Source organism: Parasteatoda tepidariorum, chromosome 8, assembly GCF_982258835.1.
Source record: "Parasteatoda tepidariorum strain Cologne lab strain chromosome 8, Ptep-v5.0, whole genome shotgun sequence".
Classification (NCBI taxonomy): Eukaryota; Metazoa; Arthropoda; class Arachnida; order Araneae; family Theridiidae; genus Parasteatoda; species Parasteatoda tepidariorum.
In genome coordinates, this window is record NC_141762.1 from 16852844 (window position 1) to 16871091 (window position 18248).

Genomic DNA, 18248 nt, shown 5'->3' on the forward strand with positions numbered 1-18248 from the left:
ACGCGACATCGCGCGGTCCGGTAACAAACATATAAATCTGCATTTTTCGGTAGTTTGTCTCATGCTTATTTAAATTCTTTTGTTGCCTATGCTTAATTTATATGGACTTATTATAATTCTAATTGGTTAAGCAACGTATCTAACAGAAATTTCTGTAATCAAATATAAAATATACAGCATTTGTTTAAAAAAAATTCAATTTGACCGTCTCCCCCCCCCAGGAACTAAAGAAATATATCTTTTATTCGATAGAAAAACCATTTGCCAATACTTTTACAAATTTAAAAAGAAAGTTAAATTTTTATGCATTTATTGCACAAATAGCTTTAAGCAGTTTTAGCATGTTCCTGAAGTCGAATCCTAACATGCCTTAGACACAGAGCTAAAACTGTACAAATTATAAAATAAGTGTATAACACTGAATATGCTCTAATTTGTCTTATTAAATTATGCATGTTATGTAACTTAATATAACTTTTTAACATTTCTATCCAAATAAATAATTTTAGAGTATTATCAATTATTTAATTACATTGGCTGCCATTTTATTGAATTTAATCCTTTTTTAGGAAGCAATGGGTCACGAAGGAGCAAAGCCACAAAAAGCCATATTTTTAAAAAATGGACTTCTTTTCACTACAGGTTTTTCTCGAATGAGTGAACGGCAGTATGCTTTAAGGAGTGAAGTAAGTTTATCTTAAAGAAATTTTTGAGTAATTTAACTTTATTTTATGGATGGTGTAAAACTTTACTTTTGCTCAATGAACTATTTTATAATGAACAATTTACTTTTACGCAATGAACTATATTATAATGAACAATTTACTTTTACCTTAATATTAGAACCAAATCATATCTCTATATGAAACTTAAATTTATGAGAAACACTTCAGCTTGCAACAGTCAGCAAAAAATTAAATTTGAAAACTGCTTATTTTTTTTAAAAGAAATCAAATAAACAGTATTCAGTTTAAATCAAAACATTCTTTTAATTTAAATAAATTTTTTGTTGGAATTTTTTAGTAATTATCAATTAAAGTTTTCTATGAATTATCAAACAATTATTCTTTAAATTCCATTTTCAAATTCAATATTGAATACTATTAAGTAATTCTGGAAAGGATTTATTGTTAACACAAATTTCATTAACCTTTTATTTGAAAAATCGCTGCTTTTATTTATTTCATTATAAATTTTTAATGCTATAAATGTAAGTAATTTTATAAATATTTTTTGTTAATAAAAGCATATTAGTAATATGTTAGGTTTTATTTTAAACTGCACTTAATGAGGGAGTAAGTAAATAATCAAGTTGACAGGCTTTGTTTTTCATTAGAATACTAATTCTTCTTCTTTTGTTTTAGGTTGCGATTGCTGAACCTTTTGTTCTCGAGGAGTTGGACACTAGCAATGGAATATTGAGTCCCTTTTATGACCCAGATGTCAATTTATTATATCTCTGTGCAAAGGTATCTACTCTTGAGAAAAATTTTTTAAAAAGAAATCACTTTTTAATAGATATCTATAAATATTTGAAAAATATTGGAAGAAACTTTTAGGGAAGTTAGGGTATATAGTAAGGATTGAGAGCTGCAAAGCAATTCAAAATAAGAAATTTCCAGTGAAAGTGGTAGAAAATATGAAAGGACACATGAGAGTGATTTTATTTTATAACCGTCCTTGAACATCCAACCGAATTTTTTTGGCTTAAGACTACTGATGTTCAACTCTGTAGCCTTATAATTTTAAACCCAATTCAGAACACAAGGGAACTCCTGGATCAAGTATTGGGAGAAATTTGTCTTTGTGGAGGACTTTTTGAGGGAACTAACCCGCATCTGCGTCACATCGAGAGAAAAACCACAAAAACTTCCCATGGCTAGTCTGATGGCATGGGGACTTGAATTCATAATCCGTCTACCACTGAGGACATTTCACGTCAGCACTGTGGTCGGTGTGAGCCGGATGCGGAATTCGTGTTGACCCGCCATTGCTGGGATTCGAACCCGTTTTACCTAATTGGAAGGCGAAAGCTATATCCCCTGAGCCATCACGGCAGTAAAATACCAGGAGTGATTAATTGAAAAACTTTGATGGTACTGGATAAAATGCTACATAAATGTACAAGACTAAATGAAGGCAGTTTGTAATGTTACAACAAGCGCTCAAAGCTCATTAGTCACTATGCATGCCAGATATGGGCAGATCATTTATTCCAGGATGTGGTTAAACTCACTTTTTTTAACTATGGCAGTAAAAACATGTACACACTTGCCATTCCAACAACATCATAAGTTTCAGACTCCACAGGCTTTTGATACAGGATTTGCTTTGAGAGTTCTCTACAGAAAGAGATCATGGCTCAATAAATGTGGTAAGTGTTGGAAGAGACAGCATCAACACAGTACACCTAGGTGCAAAACAGTCTTTCAATTATATGATGCAGCAATGCAATTCTTAACCCTTATGATGTAGCCTATTTCTCTTAAAAGTTTGTTGCAACATTTTTTAGACACCCTGTATATTATCTATTAATGTTAGGAATTTCATTTAAAGCCCTATCCATTCTAAATTCCAGCTATTTCTATTAGTCTTTTTTTATTTTATTTTTTATTTGAAGTTATGAAATTATTTCATTTATTTTGAAAAATAATGCTTTATGTCTCTAATAAAAATATTTTTATGTATAAAAACAAATATTTTTTGTTGTGTTGTATTTAATAGATCATACAGTTGTGAACTTTGTGTGTATCTTTATCACAAGATAAATATGGTGTCCTATATCTCCAGTTTTTAATAACTATCAGTATAGTATTTCTTAGTTATTTAATATGCAATTTTAAAAATAAGAATAAGAATTCACTGCCTTGTTTTTGTATTAATTTAAAATTAGATCTTAAGTAATGAAATTAAGGTTGTTTTTTTTTTTTACGGTCAGAAATGATATTGATACTTTAACAAAACAAAAAAAAAAAAAAGCTCAGCATCAATGCATATAATTTTTTTATTAAATATGAGCTACTTTTTAGAATTATTATGTAAATAACAATAATGCATTATATATATATTAAATTATCTGATTTTTAAATTATCTATGCTTGTTTTTGGCTCATTTAAAAAAAAAAAAAAGGAAACACCTATACATATTGAATTTAAGTTGTAAAAACAAACATTGTTTTGATTCTATGCTGTTTGCAAAAGACTAATGGAACTAAAACAATAGTGTAAAGTTTCCAGGGTTATAATGTTAATAACATGTATATATGAGATAATGTTAATAACATATAATGATGGTTTATTGTGTAAATTGTGTTAAAGCTAATAGTGCCCAAATTTTTTTAGGGTGATAGCAATATTCGATACTTTGAAATAACAGATGAGCCTCCTTTTGTGCATTATATCAATACCTATCAGTCTTCAGATCCTCAGAGAGGTGCAGGTTATATGCCAAAAAGAGGGTGTGATATTCACCAGTGTGAAATAGCAAGGTAAATAAATGTTGTCAATTTGTTAAAAAAAACAGGGTGGCCACCCACCTGGAAAACCTGGAATTATCAGGGAATTTTTTTATACTGGAAAAAACCTGGAAATATCAGGGAATTTTAAGGAAAAGCTGGAAATTTTTTCTTTGATAATTTTTTTAATTTCACTAATTTAAATTTTTTACTAATTTTCTTAATTTAAATTATTTCATCCATTATACCCACTTTTTTAGACGGAAATGTATCGCTAAACAGTTGAAATATCATTAACTTAACAATACTTTGTCTGCATCAAAATTTGCTCCATTACAGCTCTGTCAAACTAGAATACCACATAAAATTCTCCCACGGTTTGCTAAACGAATGCAGAAACCTTTGACCGCTATGGGACTGTGCAATTTAGGAAAGATTCTGGTGGAGATGGAAAAGGGGATTAGGATATTAGCTTCTGTTTTTAAATTCTGTCCTTGGGCTGAATCCATTTATGGCTCAAGTTTGTTCCGATACTTTGGTGGTAATTTTTTTCTTTCTATTTTGACAAAATGTTTTTGTATTTTTAACTATATAAAATTCTCCAAAAATTGTTGGTTATAATTTAATAATAATAGATTTTATATTGCACTCTTTTTCTGAAAGCTTTTCTACTCCCATTCAAAGAAATCTGTAAATTATTTTTTCTCAGCAAACCAACCAATCACACATTTTTTTACAATCTATAACAGCAATGTTTGTTGATAAATCGTTACAATTGTTGCATTAAGCTAATTTTTTTCTATTTCATTTTAACCTTTTATAACATATTTTAAAAAAAATGTTTTTTTTGAAGAACCAACTATATATTAATATTTAATTTTACTCTTTTGTTGGTCAATATATGATTTTTGATTCAAAATTTTCCACCAAAACATTTGAAAAATAAATAAAAAATCTTGCCAAATTGCCAAAATAAATTATTTTTCTCAAGATGATATGTTAAAAAAAATAACATTTTGAATAAAATATTTTATAATATGGACACTTTTCTTGTACACATCCTACACTTTATAAGAAAAAAGAAACAAAAACCTGGAAATTTTAAGATTTTTATCTGGAAAACCTGGAAAAATCAGGGAAATTTGAAATCTGATTTGAGTGGCCACCCTGAAAAAGAGTTATTGTTGAAATTGTACAATAGTGAAGTTGAATCCGTGACACTATACGGAGAAAAATCACTGACATTCTAGATTGTTTCATATTTAATTTGTATAATAGTAATGTTGAATCCCTGATACTTTACGGAGGAAAGTCACTGGCATTTTATAATTTTATGTTGTATATAAATACTGGATGAAATATTTTGTAACTTAAATTTTGTAGAGAACATTCTAAAATAGTACGATCCAGTAAAGCTGCAATTAAAGAAGTCAGGAAATATTGAGCAATATTTATTTTCCTCTTGGAGAAAATTCTTGTATTTTTCCCACACAAAATATCTATTTTATTTTTTACTATCACTATTTTTGGGAGTTAACTCGCCTGTGAGACAAATTAAAGCAACACTAGCAAATTAAGAATATATTTAAATCAGCAATAAATAGTATAAAAAAGTATGTCATAACTTTCTATTAAGTATCTATGGAGAGATATATTGTAAGAGTATAAAAAATATCCAGTTCTTACAAGCATTAATAAAAAAAACAAAGAGATCTATTTAGACTGGGTGCTTGATATGAAGGTGTGTACTAATTCATTGTGTGCATCGGAAATGATATAGGCCTTGTTGATATTTTAGATATTTTTAAATTTTTAAAGAAAAGCTGTTCCTTTAGTACAGCTTGATTCAGTACAATACATAAATAAATTTTACAAAGAATTCTACTCTATAGAATTGGAGATACCAACTACTTCAAACATTCCACAAAAGTTTTGAATTTAAGTTTCAATGACCAAATTTAGTTATCAATTCAAATATACAATTTCTGTTCTCAACCACCAAATTTTGGTATCAATTCAAATATACAATTTATGTTCCTCTTACTTACTGTTTTTTTTTTTCAATTGGTCAATTAATGTTATTTTTTTAATAAATTATAATTTGTTCCTATATATTTTTTTCAAATAATTTTTTGTATAGGGACCAACTTTTCTCTTTCTTTAATATCAAATTTAAAATATTTTAAAAAAAAAATAAACATCTATAAATTTAAGTTTCAATTTAAAATTAGGATAAACATTTCTAAGCCATGGAAGCTTCAAGTACAAATCTTTATTCATTTTTCTGATAGTTTTATTTTTTAATTTTTTCTCAATTATTGAAGGATTTCTATTTTTTAATTGAAGCTTTTTAATTCAAAGATATATATATAACGTCGTTGCCAAGTGAAAGGATTAAAACAGGTCTTAGGCCAGGAAGGAGGGTACAAAATTTATTTATTAATTATTTGACAGAGCAGTCATGAAAGTATGAAAGTGAACACGAAAAGTTGCGCTCCTTGGTTATATGTTAGGGAAAATCTCGCAAAGTAAAATCCGTAAAATCTCTTAATTTAGGGAAAGAGGGAAATCTTGGTAATTATAATTGGTTTATCAAATAGATCGAGCGTTTCCCACAGAGAGCAAAGAGGAAAATGTCCTGCTTTTAATTAAATGCATACTTGAGCCAAAAATAGATTTAAGAACAGGATGTGGCTTTTAAAAGTGTGAGAAAGTATTTCGATTAAAATAATTAATTGGGATAACATAAAAAGATTAATTGAATCTTTTTATGTTACATCCCCCCTTGCCAAAAATGTTTAATTACAATCCAAAAATTTTAAAAATTATCCATTTGCAAAATCTTTCCTATGGTAATTAATAAAAATATAATAAAAGCAATAAAAAGATAAAGAAAAAAAGCAAAAGGTAATTTAATAAAAGCACAATTAAATTGAAAATAATCAAATTTGTAATTTTAACAATATATAAAGGTAATATGAATTATAAAACATTTACATATGTACTCGTGGTAAAAATTTTAACACACTTAAAAATCTGTAGTAGCATTATCAGCAAATTTAAGATTTTAATTTTCAACAGTTTTTTTTTCTTCTTTTTTCTTCTTTACTTAACAGTTTTTTCAGTTCCAAAAGTCTTTTATTTGAAGATCACAACACCGTTTTTTCACCATAAGAAGTATTCTTTATAACACAATTTAAGTTAACTCTTCAATCACGATGACAAAAACTTATAAACATTTGTTAGAAATGTGCAATTTAAAATGTAAAACACAAAATACAAAAAACATTTTTACAGGAAAAATTTCAATCTGAAATTAGATTTGAGTATTGTTTACCTTGTTTGAAAGCGAAATAAAATAAAAAATATGACACAATGGTTGTTACTCTGAAGTCCAAGACTTCAGTATTGTCTTTATTTCACTTCATTTATTATTTACCTTACATATTTGTCACTTTAATTGCAAAATATTTGAAAATTTTTGCAAAATTTCCTAAAGTTAGGAATTTATTAATTATCTTGGATTTGCACAATTCTGTCAACATAATTTTGACAATGTTACGCACCATTATCACATTTAGTCCCAAGAACATTTGAAAATTCAAGATTATTTTTAGTTTTGCTATTTAAATCTTTGTTTTTAAGTCTATTTTTTGTCTTATTTTTCTTTAAATTCACTTTGTTTACATTCTTGTTATTCTCATTTTTTTTCTTCCTTTTTAATGTCAAAAATTTTCTTTTCTTTCTTTCCTTTATTTTTCTTTTCTTTCTTTCTTTCATTAATTTTTTTTCTCTTTTTTATTTTTCTTTTCTTTCTACTGTCTATATTAATTTATACTTTTTCTTTATTGGTATTTTTATTACAATTATTAACCCGGATTTCAGGAAATATGTAAAGACAAATTGCTTTTATTCAGAAAAGGTGATCAGTCTTCTCAGATTTTATATTACAACCCGTTTAACACAATTTATCACCAATTGAAATCCAAAACAAGCTTTCAAATTTAATATGGTATTAAGGTAAATCAGTTTTTAATTTTTGACTGATCTAGCTATTTTCCTTATTTTTAATCTGAAGTGCAAGTTTGGTTAATTTGCAAAATATATAATATGTGTGTGTGTAATTTGTCTATTGAAGATTCTTAGATTTTTATAAAAAATTGTTATTATATAAATTTATAATAAAAAATATTGAAAATGTAATACTTTAAAAATAAGTTATATTTTTGTGATATTTTATAGGTTCTACAAATTGCATGCAAAGGGCTTCTGTGAAGTGATAACATTTACTGTACCTAGAAAGGTGAGATTGACTGCTTATTTCTGCAGTTAGACTTTTGTTTGGGAGCACAGACAAACCTTTTATCTTTTTTTTAAACAATTTTTCTTAGGACATTTCTTACGAATACAACTTTGTAAGTTATCAATCAGTTAAAAAAAGTCTCTATGTTTTTTGGAATAGGAAGCAATACTATGTTTTGTATTTACTGGTTTCATTCTTGACCTTAACCAAGACAGTAAGGTGGGTTTTAGCCTTTGCATACCATGGCTTAGATTTTACATATTAAAAGACAGAGTGACTGATTGGATTGCTCTCTCTCTCCCTCCAATCTTGTTTCATTTGGAATACACTCTAATTTTATGGAGAAAAAATAGAAAGAATAAAAAGTTTCTGAACTTTAAAAATTCAAGGTCATTTGGGTGGTCAGAGAGTAGTATAGAGACCAATTGATTACTACCCTCCAATATAAAGTGGGGTACTGTAGCTGTTGTGCAATGTCAATAACCAAACCAAGCTAAAAAATGCGCAGAACACTGAAGACAGAGAAGGGCACTATATCATCGAAACAAAACGCTCCCTCTGGTGAAAAATTGCATTGTATTTTACAAAGGACATTATCCTAAAAAGACCCATAATATTAAAGGTTATTTTATTCGTTAAAAAATTCTTGTTTTTGAACAAAATAAGTTGAACCTGAAAAAAATTGTTACTATGATAAAGTTGCACATTCTATAAATCAGTTTCAAAATTCGTTATATTATCGCATTTTGTAAAATTAGCATGTTTCTACATGTTTTAAATTTTCTTGTCAAATGATATCAGATTAAGAAATCGGGATTTTAAGCCAGTATCAATCAGTTTTACCTAAAACACAACTGAAAAAACAAAATGGATTTGCGATGAATTGTCACAAATCAAGTGTGTCAGTGATAACTCAAAGCCGACCAGCAAGTGAACTGGCCTTGCATCAGAAAGGTTCTAGGTTCAAATCCCGGGCAAGGCATGGATGTTCTTTCATTCTCTGTACTATTTGTTCTTAATGTGGGAGCAATGTTAGCCCACCTAATATGGTGCCCTTGAAAGAGTGGCCAACAAATCTGCCCATCAGATGCAGGTATGAGGAAAAGTCATTCCCCAGGTTTTCATTGGAATAAAAAAAAAAAGGTGATAACTCAAATGCATGGTGTAAACTTCTTGTATTATGAGGTCATATTTAATATATCAGAATTTTGAAGAGCATGTGAAAATTCATAAAAAGTGTATCAGTGAAAAATCACAAAAAGTTGGGTTAGTTAGCTTGATTAGATTTTATTTGTATCTCTTTTTTTATGTTGTGTCATGTAACCAAGCTTAAAGGGAAACTGGGGCAATATGTCCATTAAATCCTGGTTTAATTTGGATGGTTAACAAATGCTTCTAAAATATGTGTTCAATTTCAGTTTAAAACCATGCAGAAAAATTTTTTTATATAAGTTTTTATTTGAAATTATCTATGAAAAATTATTTTGTGTGCTTTCTATATATTTCAATCATTAGTTTTATTTTACATTAAAATTGTCAACTGTTTGATTGTTAAGTATCCAAGCAAATTCACATTTCTCTGTTATGTGATAGCTTTCTATTGAATTACATGTTAGAAAACTCATTTGTTTTGTGGTTATAAAACTAGGTTGAACTTTAAAAAGTTAAAACATTAAGAATATTAAGGAGGATTATTTTGTAGTCTTATTAATCAGTTTCATTATTTAATTAATTAATAAGAGTTGTAGTTTTGTTATCAAATATAACATTATTTTATAGTTTGTCAGCTTCATTAATATAACATTAAATTTAGCATTCTATTCAATTTGACTAGCTTACCAGAAATAATGGTAAAATTATGAAAGCGTAGTTCTTTGTACCAAATATATAGTAAAGTTGTGACAGCATAGTTCTGAGTGCTAGAAGGAAAAATTATGGCTTCATGTAATTTTAAGAATTGTGTGATAATGAAAAAAAAATTCCGTTTTCAATATTCTTGATTAAATGATAAATATATTTTTAAAATTTACATTTTGAAATGTCCAAATGATTTACATGTTAATTATTTTTAGTCTGAATTATTTCAAGATGACTTGTATCCTGATACGCAAGCAGATACGCCCGCTATATCTGCTGAAGAATGGGCCGGTGGAAAAGATGCTGAACCTGTCCTTGTTAGTAAATTACTCATATTTTGATTTTATAAGATTTTCTAACTTTTTAACTCTTTATTTACCAAGTTATTAAAAAAAATATAAAGAATATGCTCAACTTTTTTGTCGCATTAAATCATGTCTATTTTGCACTTTGAGGAATATTTTTATAATGTTTAATATAATTTTTTATGAAATTTTTAATTTGGGACTTAGTTTACATTATAAAAGATTAATAAATTAAAAGCGAATTCAAAAATTTTTGCACACAATTATAAAATTTGTTTATTCATACGTAATTCCATGGAAAAAAAATTTTGAAAATAAATGTTTATATTTTTTATTATTTATTTTTTAATAGTTGGAAAAATTTTGAACTGTTAGGTATACAATTTATTACGTCAATTTAAATACGTAATTTTACATGGCAAACTGCAAAATTAGAGCGAAATTGTTCGAATAGTTCTCAAAAAATCTAATATTAAATATCTAATTTTTAATTTCTTTAAAATTTGATTTTTCAGAAACTGTTCAACAGATTTTGTTCAAATTTTGTATTTTGCTTTGTAAAATTACGTAATTTAAAATTATGTAAAAAATTGTATATCTTGCAATTCAAAAAGTTTCAACTATTATTTTGTAAAATAATAAATTTAAAAAAAAATTCTTCAAAAAAAAAATTTGTTGCATCAAATTATCTTTGGATAAACAAATTTTATAATTGTGTGCCAAAAAATTTGCTTAAAAAGTTTTCCGGACATGGTGAAATACACAAAAACTGAAATTAACATTAAATCGGTCCAAACTTTGGACCGCTTTCATCACTAAACAATTTCCAGATTGCAGCCATCCCCCTTATATTTTGGGGGTCAGAAATCTGAATACGTCGAGAAAAAAAAGGTATGTTTATTCAGAGAAAGTACGTTTTTGTATCTGATTTCGTAACTCAAACATTATCTCTACTAATTAATTTGCATATTTGAGGTCACCCCTTCGATTTATTAAGATTGAGTCTTAAATCAGGAAGATCCCTCATTAGATCAAAAGTTATTCAGGGTGGGCAGTTTTTTATTGGTGCACTGTACATTGGTTTTATGTAACATCAATGTCAATTTTGATTTAAATGCTCTGAGACCCATATTCGGCCTATTTCCTATAAATAGCTCCTTTTTCTTTAATTACTTAAAACTTTATGCTCGTACTGAGCTGTGCATTTTATGTTACTCTGGTTCCTAACTCCCTCTCAACTGCTCAGAATCCTTTTCTCAGCCTGTAACTCATTATAATAAATAAGTAAGAAATTCTGTCTAATCAAAGAAACCAAAAATGTTACTTTTAAAAGTATTTTGTGATGATGAGTAACACATTTCTTTTAAATTTACTTTATTAGTAGTTGATATCTAACTTACTTGAAAAAAGGTCAGAAATTACCATAACTTTCTATTAATAGACATCATTATCGAACAATTTCAGTTAAACAAAACAAGTTTTTGAAATTTGTAATAAATTTATTATTGTGCTCTTAAAAATTTTTGTTATAAAAGATTCATTTGTATAAGTTTTATCAATAATTATATTCTTCCAATAATAACAATTAAAAAGAAAATTTTTTTTCCCCAATTATTATTGAGTTATACAACAATAAAATTGACTTTACTATTTTAACAAAATAAGGGAATAATATTAGTTATTTTTCAGTTAACTTATTTTTGTACATTATTTTTTAGATGAGCTTAAAAGATGGGTACAAGCCTAGAGTTCAAGAGTTTAAATTGACAAAGAGCAAGTCAAATATTTTAGATAGAATGCCTGCAAAATCTCGTGAAAAGTCTGAAACAGTGCCAGTAAGTACAGGCATAGTATTTATTTACTTTTTAAGCTTTTTTACTTTTTATATACTAAAGTAATTTTTGTTATATTTTTTTTATTCTCCAAAATTAATATTTTTTTCTTCATTTTTACAATTAAATTTCTGTTTTATATAAATATAAAATTCAATCAATAATAATGCCTTGTGTCTTTCTTGTTTATAGAATCAACTAAATTTTTAATTGCGGGAAATTTTTTATAATTATTCCACTTTAATCTCATGCAACACAGGGTCCAATATATAGGATAACATTTGGTATAATTTAATCTCATGTAGAATAATATTTATGTATTTTTTGTTTGTTATACAAAGTGATTGTCTTTGTAAAAATATAATTTGATTCACGTTCTTTGAACAGAGAATTTTTAATCATAATGAAAATTCATAGAAATGGCAAGAAATTTGATTTGTGATGTGTTATAATGTATAAATAACTTATTTGAGTCTATTTTTGGATTTTGTTTCTTGACCTGAATGTGGGGAAATACAATATAAAAGTATTCTACAATACATTAAAAGATTTTTAAGTTAAATTTTTGAATTTTTCGTGTAATAATTACATATAATTTTAAAATTTTCTTTTCTTAGTTGAATTTTTTTAAGGAAAAAAAATATTTGATCGCAATTATAAGTTTGCTTTTTTCTAAACTACATATCTCTAATTAAAAATTGCCCTTTTTGAAAGCTATGGCGTCAAAAAGATAAATAGATTAAAGAAGGGCTAAAATTATAATGATTTCTTAATGCTTCAAAAGCTATCTCATGTCCGAAGATCAACCTTTTTATTTCTCTGCAAAAAAATAACTAATAATTGTAGAATTAGGTTATGACATATAAATAGTTTACAATTTAAATAATAAGTTTGAAACCAAAAACAAGCAAAATGAAATTTTAAAGATATCTATGTTAGCAAAAACAGCATTTCATCAGGGGATACACTGTCTGCTTACATACTGGAGTCTTTGTGTTGTCAGTGGTAAAACCAAAAAATTGATTGTGTCCTGAGGCCCCATAATTGATAAACTAAGTAATAAAATGTAATCAAAAAATCAAATATTGGAACAAAAGATGAAAATTCAATGATACATAAAAAATAAAAAAAAAATACCAAGTCAAAAGTACACTAAGAAAATACTATATTAAGTATTTTCTCGGTGTACTCTTATAAGAGTAACATATAATAAGAGATATATTCATAATATAATATCTACATAAAATAGGAGATGTAAATAAAGTTACAGTTAGAATAACCAAATCAATATAAAATATAAATTTCCAAATCTTTAGAAATTTGTGCTAACCTCTTTCAAAAAACTTGAAAAATATAGCAAAAACATTCAATGATTAAAAAATACATAAAGTGCTGCCATCTATATTCTTCAGGAACAAAAATCATAAATTTCACCGCATTGGCCTACTTATGTGTGCTTCTCTAAAATACATTGAATTAAAAAATTATAATTACAATAATTAAAAGGAAAATTATTATTCTCTAAAGAAATTTTGAAATTCTTAATAGCTTAAGGAAAATGTGTTTTATTATTACAAATAAATTTAAACCTAAGAATATGACTAATCAAAATATTCTTTAAAATTTTAAAGTGTAAATTGGAATTAAAATGTGTGAAACTAATATCATCAATGTTCTCTTCTTTTATCGTATAATCCAATTAAAATCTTTTGTTATGAAGTTTAATTTAATTATTTTAATCTTGTTAAAAATTGGTGCCTTTAACCTCTGAATTAGTCCTTTATTAAATTAAATTTTTTAGGATAAAATATCTTTGATTAAATCAAAATTATTACAATCAAGAATAATTGAATCATCAATAAATCTAAACCCAATTAATAGATTATGCTGTAAAAATTTATGTTAAAAAAATGTAAGAAAATATTAGCAAAGGCACTTGAATAACGATTTCCAATTTAGATCATCAATAAATCTAAACCCAATTAATTTATGGAGCCTCGGGCCACAGTCGGTTTTTGGTTTTACCACTGACTACAGAAAGGCTCCATGTTAGCCGACAGTAAGTCCCCTGATGAATTGTTGCTTTTGCTAGTATACACATCTTTCAAATTTCGTTTTGCTTGTTTTTGGTTTCTAACTTTTAATTTAAATTGTGTACATAAGACAAATTTGGTTTTAGCACTTTCCCATTTTGACTTATAACTTTAAAGTATTTTTTGTTAAATTTTTTTCTTAAAGTTTGCTTGCTTTAATCAATTTCATACTTTGATTGGTTATAAATAGTTTATTATTTGAGTCTAGTCTATTTTGTTCCATGATCAAAATGAGGTGAAATATTCCTCAATATGTTAAAAAATATCTTACAATATCAGACATTTTAAAATTAAAATTTATCATGCAATATTTAATTATAATTTAAAAAAATACATTTTGTTGTTTGAGTTTTTTTTTAAAAATATTTTATTGTATTTATGAGTTCACTTTTTTTTAAGCTACATATTTCTAAGTAAAAATCATCTTTTTTAAAGCTCTGATCTCAAGAACAGAAATAGAAAAAAAAGGGATAAAATAATGATTTCGCAACGCTTCAAGAACTACCACATGTCCAAAGATCAACCTTTTTATTTCTCTGGGAAAATAAATCAATGATAATTGTTAAATTAATTTTTTCTAAGCGAAACATTAAATCATGTATAATTCTATTTAAAAAGTAAGTAAAGTAAACTTGTTATCAACAAGTTTAATTGAAAAAATCTTAGTTGTCAGAAAGCCATTTTGAGAATGAGTTGGTTGCTTTAAAATATATTGTTTATGTTTCTATTGATGGAATAGGATGCTTGATTTAATAATTGACTTTCATCCTGGGAGGAAGAGCAGACGGTCTTAATTTGAAAAACTGTGTTCATCTAACATTCCATTTCCATTTGTTTTTAAGATTTATTTTTAATTTTCATTCTTCAATAAAATAAAATAAAAATCTCTAACAAATTTTTTTTTAAAATTCTGAATAACAATAGAAAATTATATTAATTAGCCTATTTTATTTTTTATCATCTGTCCTTAAAGTTTCTATTATTGTCTTGAGTTATTATTGGTTATTATGGCTCTCTTTGGTTTGTACCTTTATACTTGTATTTAAAATTATTTCTTGTTACAAAACAGTTGTGAGGAAACCTTTAATTCTGTCTTTTTTAAATTTTTTTTACAAAGCTTTGTATTGTCCTCTTTTCATATCATATTGTTAAAAGAATTGTCCTCTCTAACAGTGTGAGAATTTTTTTTTTCAACGAGAGGATGGAATAGATAGAAATTCTGAAAAATGTATTTTATCAAATAACTGATGTACAGTAAAAATTAAACAATTCAATACAAAATGGTTGCTGTAAATCCTTCCTTCCATGTAACCTTTTTTTTACTACCTACAATTTTTAAATAAGGATGAAAAAGTTTTTTTGAATCAGTTATGCTAATAGCTATAAAAGTACTTACGATCTTTTAAATCTAATTTTTGCAAGACTTTTTATTATTATTATTTTTTTAATTTTGAAATTCTCCAGAACAATTAACTATAAAATTGTTTATGATAATAAAAAAAAACTATGCTATAAAATAATCTAAGTCTGTGAATGGTGTTATTTTAATTTGAAGTCCACATGTGAAGATTATGGATAAATGCAAAATTAGCTTTAAGAGAAACACTTTTTAAACTTTATGAATGCACACGATGGACTGTGCAATAAATTAAAAAGTCTAATACTTAGATTATTTTTCCTATTTACAAAACGTTTGGTATTTCATTTAAAGTATTAAAACATATTTTAAAGGAAATTTTTTTTTCCTAAATCCTAGAGTTCCCCAATCACTTCAGATAAAATTTTAATCATTTATTTTTTAGTTTAAAAATCATTCTTAGTTCATTCATAGGTCAAAAATTAGTTGAAAAATGTAATAAATTTGTGGTGGTAAGTAATTGAAAAAAAAGTTAACCCCATGATGTTTTGCTTTTTTTTAAAAATCATTTCTTTAAATCGTTTAATGAATTTTATAATATAAAATTTTTTATTTATTTATTCTACAGTTATTTTGAAAACTAAAAAGTAAAGATATAAATAAATATTCAATATATTAAACTGCGTTTTTCATCAACACATTTAAAATGTTCTTTTGTTTTGTCTGTATAAGACACCATTTTAAATAGATTTATCAATACAAAAATGTTTATTTACAGACATTAAGTTCAAATGAAGATTGCCAACCTTTTTTAAAGCTGTTAAAAAGACCAAAATGATTTGTATTTATTGAATATTAACAATGGTATTTGAAAATTTTACATACTAGCTAAAATATAAAGGTTAAAAAATAATATTTTAACTTTGTAAATAATACTGAATCTCTCAAAAATGATGGACGATTTGAAAATCAATTAAAGAGTAATGAAAGGAAAGAAAAATTTATGGTTTGCTGTGTTATGTTTGGAAAATCAAATATTTATTTTGACAAAGTATAAGATATATCTGTTTTTTTTTTATTAATATTTTTAGAAAGAAAAACTGGATGAAATCATGGAAGAAATACGGAAGTTGAAAAGCACCATACTTAAGCAAGAAGTAAGAATCAGAGATTTAGAAAAGAAAATGGAAGAATCTAAATTCAGTGTACCTGAATCGCTGCCGGAAGAAAGCAGCAAACAAAATCAAGTGAACAACAATCATCATGAATCAGCAGAAATACTAGCTGATGAAGTGTAGCCTATTCAATGCATGGAAAATTTTAGTGCTTCATGAATAACAGCACCTGTTATTTTAAAAATGTATTTCTGATACAGCAGTAAAACTAAAATTTTTATACTTTTCCAACTAAAGTAGCTGTTTGCATTGAGTGCAAAACACTATTAGGAAGGTTGCTGCGTTGGAAAGTTTTCTGTTAGAGCTCTCTTTTGTTAGAAGGCTTTGTGATAAAAATGGACATATTCATGATTAGTTTAGCTTAAATTTTGACTGATATGTTTTTTATTGATCAGCTTCAACAGTATCTGCCATTTTTTACTGTTTATTTTTGTGTAGAAATACTTTCTAGCATAAGATAATGACTTGTGAATTTTTCTCTTCATCTTGAATGAGAGGCTATTTGCCTAAACAAAGCCCATTTTTTTCAGTGAGATGAAAGTACATTGATTTATTTTAAATTTATTCAACTAACTCGTTTTGGAATATAGAATACTCATACTAAATTTGGCTAGATACGAAGTAATATTTTAAATTACTAATAATACAGTAAATTGATAGTACTTACATTTATTGAATAAATTTGCTTTGTAGCATAGAATAATCATACAAAACTGGCTAGATCAAATAATTTTGCCAGTTAGTAATAATATGCTGATATGCAAATTTATTTAATACTAATTTGCTTTAAAACATATAATACTCATACTTAATCTCTCTAGATATCAATTAATTTTTTTAATTCGTAATTAAAAAATTAATTGATACATGAATTTATTGAATAAACATGCTTTGGAGTAAAGAATACTCATCTAGATATCAAATAACTTTGTAAGTTAGTTAAAATTCTGTGTGAGGTAATTTTAATAACATGTCTTTTAAACAATTTTCACAACACAAGGTATGTAAACAAAAAAAATTTACGTATCAACATTTTATGCTAGGAAGTATTTTTTATTGCCATACATCACGATTGGGGATACAACTAATGACACTTCATACATTTCTTTACTAAGTGTGGCAATATTTTTGTGAAAACATTTATAAATAATTTTTAAAAAAATTTAATTACAATTATTAATTAAAATGTACAATTTTATTTAAAATAATAGCTTATTAAACATCTTTTTAACTGGGGGGAAATCATAAGAAAAAGCCATATATTTGATGACAGATAAAGGCACAACATTTAATGAAGCCTTTATGAATATGATGCTCAATTTTATGGACATTTCATAGAAAGTTATTGTGAATTCATGTGATTTCTTCTCTTTTGCTGAATCTATTTTTGATTGCTTTAAATTTTGTGATTTCTGTAAATATGTATCAGAAATATGGGATAATGTCAGTTGTAAATATAACCCTAGTGTGTATGGTTATGTGTGTAGAAAAAAGTAATTGCTTGTGTTTTTTAGATATGTATTTCAAATGTAACTTAAATTATTTAGTAAGCATAACAGTGTGGTTGATATGTACAGGAACACTATTTTAAAGTGCCAATGTGTGCATTTTTGTAGCACTAAATGTTTAAATTATACATTAATTGTGCCTTTTAAATGCCTAGTATTATTTTTATCCTATACAGGAGATTAAGATAACTGCACATTTTATGGTGTATTACCTGAATTTTGTATGGGTATAAAATCCTAATTTGAGCATAATTATTAGAAATATTGTGTAATAAAATCATTTGCAACAGAACAGCGTAATTTAAAAAACAATTAAGCAAAATTTTTAAATGAAATTTTAGTTTTAGAAATGTTTAATAATTT

At 26.2% G+C, this 18248-nt stretch overlaps 1 protein-coding gene across 1 annotated transcript in view; it reads left to right on the top strand.

Moving 5' to 3' along the window:
- LOC107456548 (coronin-6) overlaps positions 1–18248 on the top strand; it is a 38673-nt gene extending 20425 nt beyond the window's left edge. Inside the window, exons 5-11 of the mRNA XM_043047311.3 lie at positions 570–686; positions 1365–1469; positions 3343–3488; positions 7698–7758; positions 9831–9932; positions 11639–11755; positions 16294–18248. Of these exons, the coding sequence (XP_042903245.1) occupies positions 570–686; positions 1365–1469; positions 3343–3488; positions 7698–7758; positions 9831–9932; positions 11639–11755; positions 16294–16500 (855 nt within the window). The 3' untranslated portion in view covers positions 16501–18248. The remainder of the gene's footprint in view (positions 1–569; positions 687–1364; positions 1470–3342; positions 3489–7697; positions 7759–9830; positions 9933–11638; positions 11756–16293) is intronic.